The sequence below is a fragment of the Spinacia oleracea genome, chromosome 3 (assembly GCF_020520425.1).
Source record: "Spinacia oleracea cultivar Varoflay chromosome 3, BTI_SOV_V1, whole genome shotgun sequence".
NCBI classification, from domain to species: Eukaryota; Viridiplantae; Streptophyta; class Magnoliopsida; order Caryophyllales; family Amaranthaceae; genus Spinacia; species Spinacia oleracea.
Window position 1 is genome coordinate 8,277,222 of NC_079489.1, and position 9,239 is coordinate 8,286,460.

The 9,239-nt window shown below is 34.8% G+C and overlaps 1 protein-coding gene across 1 annotated transcript; it reads right to left on the reverse strand.

The window, feature by feature from the left end:
• Window positions 1-136: 136 nt before the first annotated feature.
• Window positions 137-6,695, reverse strand: LOC110798107 (putative disease resistance protein At1g50180). The gene is given in 7 exon segments (XM_022003253.2): window positions 137-826; window positions 828-1,094; window positions 1,545-1,741; window positions 1,889-3,098; window positions 3,305-4,029; window positions 4,032-4,994; window positions 6,484-6,695. Coding segments are annotated over 6 exon segments (3,459 nt in total). The 5' UTR covers window positions 4,971-4,994; window positions 6,484-6,695; the 3' UTR covers window positions 137-705.
• Between the last annotated feature and the right edge of the window lie 2,544 nt (window positions 6,696-9,239).

Here is a 9,239-nt window from a genome sequence, read left to right on the forward strand (position 1 = left end):
GAAGCTGGGGAAAGATAAAAAGAAGCGTTTTTTATTTTATCGTAGATAAGCTACAGTAACCTGACTTCCCACTTTTAAAAGGTTAAAGATAAATAGAGAATTACATTTTAAGCCAAAACTATAAAACAATCAAAGCTCAAACCATAAAGTAGATTTTTTTCAATAATTTATTTAAGTTTTTAAAATGCTTAACCAGAACCTATCGGAGGAGGTTCCGGTTCTCATTTTCAGGAACCTATTGCAACAGGTTTCGGTTCCCAATTTCCGGTTCCGGTTCCTTAAATTTTGTTGTACTTGTGCTCCCTTTCCTTCTCACTTACATTACTCATGTTCATTACAAACTTGATTTGCCGGTTACATGAAATTGTCATGCACTTAAATCGACATCTTAGTTATATGTTCAAATAACATTGTAATAGGTACATTGTGATCCCTAATATCACAAACTCTACTAACAAGTTCTGTTGAAAACTGCAGAATGAATAAAATCTTCTCCCAGGACAAGGATATAAATGTCAAGTAGATACCTTTTGACAGCAAAATTTTAACAGACCCCGAATTCAGAACAAATGAAATCATGGTAGAACTGCAGCAATGCTCTTCTTTGGTCATATCTCAAGGTACTTTTTCCCTCACTGTCGGATCCACTCATCCGGGCATTCTTGCAGCATACAAAGACAGCTCAGTAACAAACCAGGCTTCAGATTAGTTAGAAGATTGAAGTTTAGGTTCAATAACAACCCCTTTGACCACAAACGCAACGTACGTATAATCTCCCCATTGACAACACAAGGAAAATTCTGCCTCTCCAATATTCTTAGGGTGTCTCAAATTCAACTGTAGAAACTTTTAGCCATTCATTCCTTGGTTTTCCATTCAATGTGCGACTTTGCTGCAGTGAACTGCCATCAGCAAGGCGAAGTTGAGTTTTAACATGGATCATACCTACCCATTCTGAGACGTCTAACATGAACACAAAAGAGAATGTATATGTGACATGTGGAGAGAGATTATTGGTGTCGAATCTTCCACGCACATCAATCACAAGCACTTCAGCTTTTAGATTCGCAACTTTGATCAGTGGACCATCTCTGCTGTAAAGAACAAAGATTACAAGTCTTAGACATTTAAATGTACCTTATAAAAAAACATTTTCCTTTGGGTGATGATAAAGGTCGCAAGTTGCGGCAGCAATCCTACGTGTCGGATTCTAAATGCTACATACAGGCGCCACGTAGGAAATGCGTCATCATAATATTTTTACTATAAAAATATGTGAATAAGGTAGTCGATACAAAGAAGGAAACAAATATTTATTTTATTTATAATAAATTAGAATATTAAGGACTTTCTTACCTTTTTTGTAACATGTATAATAGGTTATATAAATTAAATATTTTAGTTTCCAATTATGTTCATGACATATAAGCATGCCATGTCATCATTGTGACACGGCTTAAAGGTCGCAAGTTGCGACCTTCATCATTTTCGTTCCATTTAACTGAATAAACATCGAAATTTCTTTCCATTCATAGATACAGTACCTTTCTTCTATTTCAGTCCATTTCCACTGAAGCTTGCTGGTGCTGGAATACAGATACGATGTCGTTTCATCAATTTCATGTCCGGTATTCCATACTGGAAGACCATCAATATCATGTTCAGCTGCCAGGGAGAGGTCTGTCGCGTACACCATGAAGCAATTATATTGGTTGTCTTCTTCCTTCAAGATCCAGAATTTCTGCTTTTAACAACAGAAATTGGATCAACAACATACAAATACAAATCAAAATATTAAGCCAGACTTAAACGGGAAAATAAACTAATGGTCCAGAACTTCAGCACTTTTGAAGCCTGTGTCTTATCCACAGTGGTTGGTGGAACTTGCCTTTTTTGTGTTATCCAGAAAAATCCCAGTAGTGAGACGCTCATAGAGCTTGTGAATGGATGAGATGTCGAAGGGAGGGTCGAATTGCTCCACAATGGCTTCAAAGTTATGAGGCAACCTAATCCTTTCCTGCGACCACCCATATACTTTAGCTTGTTTGCTAAATTCTGGAGGAACTCCAAAAAAATCAAGTTGCTGGAGGGTGGTGACAAATGCCAAGCCTTGAGGAAATTGCAACTTTCTACAGCTTAAAATCTCAAGCTTCTTAAGAATCGACATTGCTCCCTCCTCGATTCTCCACGTGCTCAAGTTCTGAAGATTGTCAAGGTAGAGCTCCTCAAGCTGAGGAAAGGAACCGGGGTTGCAAGTGAAAGCAGTTCCCGTGTAAGAATTTGACAGTCTTAGGAGCTTCAGGTGGGCTAATGCTCCAGCAACTAATATAAGATCTACGTTCTCTAAAACACTATCTATCAGTTCTAAAACCAAAAGATTAGATGGCAACATAAGAGTCGGGTTCTGCAACCGTATTTTCCCGACCAATACCAACTTATTCAGGTGTTGGTTGTGAGAGAAAACACGATTTACACATAAGGCTATGCTAGATTCCCACTCACAGTGGAATGTATGGAGTCGATCAAACTTGAGGCTTGGGCAACTGAAAATAGCATCCAAGTCCTTTTCAGTTGACACAAACACCTTCAGCTTCTTCAAAGTCATGCTCAGTTTTGGCATCTCTCTTGAGAACCAATCACCCCCTACACATTTTACACCCCAGAGTATTTGCAGGTTTTTCAATGCACTCAATTGTAATTCTTTAAGAATCCAAGGGCATTTCATTGGCAAAAACAGATGCCTAAGTTGTGTGAGCTTGTACAAGACATTGGGGACTTTCACATCATCATCAGAATCAATATTTCTGTAATCTAAAGTCAATAAATTTCTTAAATTACCGATTGACATGGGGAGTTCAGTAATATTTGAAGCACGAATGCCAAGGTACCTCAAGTGAACTAAGCTTCCGATTTGTGTAGGTAAAGCTCCAGTGGTAGTCTTTATACCCCAGAGATTTAACAATCTAAGCAACTTAAAATTTTGATGGAGAACCCCCAAGTCTAATGTCTCTTTGGAAACATAAGCAGAGTGCATGACAGTAGATCTTGTCAGTAGAACAAGTGACCTTAAGTTTGAAGCTTGTGTAGGGAAACAGGTGCTGAAAAAGTGGGAAGACAAAAGCGCAATTAACTTTAATATACTGTATATATTCACGAGCACGGATGAGAAGAACAGAAAATACATGTATATATATGTCTGCGTGTCCTTACTGTAATATAGCATTATGAAAAGATTATAAGATAGTGTACATCTATGAAATCTATACAAGAAAGTACTATATACCTAACTACATTTGAATATTACCTGGAATGAAGAGCAGCCCTACGTGACTGGAATGCCATTGCAGATGCACCGTTAGAAGCAAAATTGGTGATATGGGCATTCACTTGAAGAAAATTTTGTTCTTTGGCTTTTCTGACACAAAGTTCACGCAATAGATCGTGCATGTGAATTGCTTTTATGGCTCCCTTGAAATTTGTCCGCACTATTTGAATCATGAACTGGTGGCTCAATTCTTCCAAGCGTTGCATTGCTACATCTTCTAGGGTCATCTCATCAATTGCAGTAACAAGTCCCTCAGCTATCCACATTCTGGTTAGCATTCCAGCTGGAATTTGGCAATCTTCCGGGAAAACACCCAGATGAAGAAAGCAAGGCTTAAGATCACAAGGTAAATCATCATAGCTCAGAGCTAGCATATCCCCTACTTTACCATACATATGTGTACATTTACCTTCCATCACCTTTGACCGTACAACTTCACTCACTTGTTGCCATTCCCCAATGCTCCTTTTAGTGTTCAAGATCCCAGCTAATGCTACTATAGCTAACGGAAGCCCATCACATTTCTTTAGCATTTCCTTGCCTAGATTCTCATAGCTCGCATTATTGCAATTTGTATGATAATTACAAGCGATCTTGCAGAACAATTCCCAACTTTCATCCTTGTTTAGAGGTCTTGGCTCATGGACATATAGGTGTCTTTGGAGGTTTTGGAATTGAACAACTTCTTGGTTTCGGGTGGTGATTAATTGATTATAATCTTGCTTCCTTTATTATCGCTGATATGTGGGAGGGCAGGGAGTATTTCCTCGAGAGCCTCTTTCCTCCACACATCATCCAAGACCACAAAATATGATTTCTTTTCCAGGATGCTCCTGAGCTTGTCCACTAGCTCGTCCATGCTTGATGTGGCATTCAACTTAGATATCTCCATAGGGCTACTAACTTTCCTCAAGATTTCAGATAAAACATGCCTGGTGCTCCATTCTTGCGAGATACAAACCCACACACAACAATCAAAACATTCTTTAGTATACGGATGATTGTAGAGCTTCCTAGCAAGGGTGGTTTTCCCCGAGCCACCCATCCCCACAATGGAAACAAATTTTACTTGAGTCTCCCCCTCTCCCATCAATACTTGTACCAAAATATTGATATCTTTCTCTAAACCCACAATAAATTCACCATCATCATCATAGGGGTAGCTTCGTGACTTTTGCTTTGAACATCTTTCACGGTTGCTTGATGATCTCAAATCTTCTCCTACCTTCGTGATTCTTCGTACCCCAGAATCAACTAAGCTGTCAGTAATTCGCTTCACATTACTCTGCATCAACTGTATCTGCTTCCCTATACTGTAGGTCTGAGGCGCAGTATGCAGGAAGCAAGCGAATTTCATGAACCAGCCCTTTTTGCCTAGCACATCAGCCTTTCCTTCAACTTCAAGGATGTAAGTATCAATTACATCCTCAGCATCATAAGCAAGTTTCCTTATTTGCCTGACCAAAGTACGAATCTCCTTCATATCTTGCTTTGCATCCGCATCTTGGAGATACTGTTGCATAAGTTCAAGGTCTTCTTGGAGGCCTCTTACTTGGTCTGCCACTTCGAATAAAATGGTTGCTTCTTGGACTAGCAAGGAGCCAATCCATTGAATAGCTGATGCTACAAGATCAGATGCCGCCATCTAGCAGCTAGTCCAGTACGTACCCTTGTGAAAATGAGGATTAAGTTAGCATATTACTTTATTACTATATCGTACCACAATATTAGGACTGAAATAACGGGAAAAAAACACAATATTAGCTCTAAGACCGATTTCCTCTCATATATCTCCCAAATCCACCAGTTAAGCTTTATTTTGTCTGTTTCAGCAAAACTACTTTAGTATTCAATCACGCATGTCTTTTCGTTTCATTTCATCCAAATCGGAATTCAGTCATTTCCTAAAAAGGCCAAAAAATTAAGTTTGCATACGAATTCGAATATGTTCCCTAATTTGTGATTTGTTTGGTTAAAATCACAAGAAGTATGCAAAAAGTAGCTGGTAATAAGAAAAGACCATTAAAAAGTAAATTGAACTGATTAATACTTATACTTATGTCAGACTTTGTAAATTTTTAAGAAGCTCAACCAACCAAACAAGGCTTAAATTGCAGCTAGTATCAGAAAAAAAATCATAAATGAAGTACTGAAATACAAAGAAATTAGAAGCACATGAAAATCATAAATCACAAAAATATACATGATCATGAAACATACGCAGTGCTCCGTACAAGTTCTTGATCAAAATATAATATGAGTAAAAGGAAATTTACCAGTTACCACTCAGGCACTCACTAGAAGAGGCTGAACACAGTTGAGTATTTAGGTGAGCCGAATAGATATCTAGCTTAATGGAAAAATCATGGGAATATCTAGTCTACGTTAGCGGAAATTTCTTTCAAAATTGCATTTTTTTTCACCTAGTGGCCCTAATCACTTAACGAGGACGAAGGAGGAGCTCTTGACTAGTCAGTGGAAGTTTCTTGGATATATGGAAAAATTATATGGCCAGTAGCCAGCCACCATATTAGTCAAACTCGGGTTCTGGAGGTCCTACAGCCGTACAAGGTTGATGAATTTGATTTATCAGATTGCTACATCATAGTCAAACCAAAATTATATAGCACTATAGATTCTTCAAGCATTTCCACATTAATACACATGATACAGACATTATCTTACCCCTTAATTCCTTGTCCGACTTAATCCGAAAAAGATTCAACTTTACTCGAAGACTCTTTACAATAGTTATACTTCCCTATATTCTCAATCTCCCCATTACTTGATTTTATTTGAGAATGGGTGTTTCCGGTTTCTAGTAGCATAGGACAAACCAGGCATTTCATAAGTGAACAAATTCATATCACTCATGGATTCATACTATTAAAGAGTGTGTTAAAAAGGGGAAATTTGCAGACACAGTAGCACTAAATCTAATGCATAAGCAACTTAAAATTCGAATCCCTACTTACTGTTTTCTGGTATACAAAATTGGAATTCAAGAAAATCAGGTAACAAATTTATACTAATTCAATTGTAAAAGGTTTGAATTAGAGATTTGGGGGGGAAATGACACAATATGATGCTGCTGGAATTAACCAATATGAATGTCTAAATTGATTCATAGAGAAAGAATGAATGAAAAAGAGAGTTACCGGTTACCGGAGGAGCGGAAAGGCCATCGGTAGAGGAGGAAGAATGAAAGCAGAAAGCGGACGGAGAAGGGGCCATCAATTGTCGGTGTACGGTGGTGGACGACTGGACGGTTGAAGACTGTGACGACTGACGAGTATGAATTTTTGTGACGAGTCCGGTTTCCCCTGTCCACATAGATGTCATATTGTCATGGCACTAGCCCGACCGGGTCGGGTTGTGTGTACAATTAGCCCGACCGTCTTAACTAGAGAAAGCCGAGGTGGAGGGGTTAACTATGATTAGTATTTTAATCAAATTTTTAACGGAAAATTGAACGGGGTTATTCATCTATCTATAACTATTCTAAAAGAGAAACCTTTAAAATATCATGTTGCTCTCTGGTTAAAAGTTTTTTCGCTCTTTTGTTTCCTTCCTTAATTAAATAGAATAATAATTATATATTTTGTTCAATTTATGACAACATCATTTTACTTGAATCCATTGTTACCTATATATTGAATCTGCATAAGGTAATAATGGAAAATTATATGGACATGGAATATTTATATATGCTGAAAATATTTTTAGATTCAGGACACTAATATAATATGCTGACAATATTTTTAGACTGGGAAAAATTATATAATATCCATAATAATTTGAGCAAATCGTATAGTTAATAACTTGAGCAATTTTGATCATTCAGGAGTACTATACAATTTTTATATCAATAAAATATTATTACTACATACGGAGTATAATACAGTAAGAATCGTTATATTGAGAGGTTAATCATAAATTTGTTCTTTGGTCACAGATACCAAATTACTTTATAAGGAAAATATATTTTTACTTTATATTTCTTCAAAGCCTCTACCTTGGTCACATTACTTTATACAGGTAGGACAATGGGAGATATGATATACAATTATAAAAAAATTGATAGTATTTAGATTGTATATCAACCTATACTAAAAGAGAGATCCTAAATGCATAACTGACACATGTTGCACTTACGTTAAAAAATTCCCCGCTCCTTTTTCCTGCCCTAATTAAACAAGTTAACTTTATGTAATTTTGGTTTTTTATTAAAATACTATCTTATTTAGTATGTCATATGATTAATTTAGGAATAATGTATCCTATTAATTTATTACTCCTTATAATATACAAGATTGTCATACATCTATAATTTTTTTTTTTTAACATATGGAGATCTCCATGAGACTATTGATATCCTTAAGATTTAGATATAGAGGGAAAGTAAACATAATAATTATGCATTTACTTTAATAAATTTATGTAGTGCACATTGAGACGAATCTAACAAAATCTTACATGATTATATTTTATCTTACTTATAAATAACTAATAATAGTCAAACTAAAATATGTAAATAGTGTAAAAAGTCCAAACGTTACGAGTTTTAAAAATCCAAAGAAGTATAAAATAACCATTTAATCTTTTAAAATGTTTATCTATCAACTTTTATCTATCTATCTATATATTATACTAAAAGAGAGGAAATCAATGTGGTGATGACAAGTGTCACTCATTGATTTGCCTCTCTTTTAATATAAATAAATAATTAAAATAAATATTTTTCTAACTATCTCTATTAAATAAAAATCTTTTATGGACTTCCTAATATTAGATTTTCTACATGAAATTAAGGAAACTATGCATATACGGATTAACTAAATATACTATTGATTTTATTTATGTATAACATGAATATCTTTACATTTTGCATAATGCGTAACTATTTTTTATTGTATTTTATTCTATATATACATTGTTGTATTTCAATTTAGATCCGATATCTATATAACTATACTAAAAGAGTGGCCTAAAAGAAAAACTGACACATGGCGCTCTCACATTGATATTTTTCCCGATCTTTTTTCTTCCCCTAAATAAATGGACTGAATTACTTAGTTAATTTAATAATTTTTATTACATGTGCATATATTTTCCAAACCAAAAGATTATATGCGTGTGAATATTTCATTTAATATTAGCACGGTAAAAATTTAGAGCTTTAAATTAAGCAATTTAATAATAGCATAAATAAAAGGATGGTCATAAAAAAAAAGTAAGATATCCACGCAATTGGTGAATGTGTATTGGTCAACTATTATTTTTAAAATATTTATTTTATTTATTTATGAGTAGAATTAAGCAGGCATATAAATAATGTATTAACGACAACTTAACTTAAAGTTAATTGCATGTATAATTTCAAAATATTATTAGGAGTTTGGCAAATATTTTGTTGAATAAATTGATATATGTATAGTACGTACGTAATTTGGGATGCTTAAAATAATTCTTGTATATATGTCAATGAAAATGTAACACAGTCTTGCATGTGAATATAATTGACATAAGTTTTTACAAATTTTTTACCAAATAAACCAATAGCCCGTCATGTATAAGATATCTACGACACACATCATAACTATCTATCCAAGACATTTACGACGCACTTTATAACTATCTATCTATCAATAAATAACCTGGAACCACATCTGACACATGTCACACTCTCATTAAAAAAAAATCGCTATTTTGCCCTTCCATATTTATTCGAATTAACTTATGTAATTATTTAATGTATGGAAATAAGACTATCTTATTTATTATGTCATTGCTTAAAAATAAGTACTAATATAGTAATATGTTTGCATAAGGAAACAAATAAAATTAACAACCTAATTACTTAACATTGTCGTATATAGGATACGTCACTTTAGTCAATTGATTTGATAAAGTC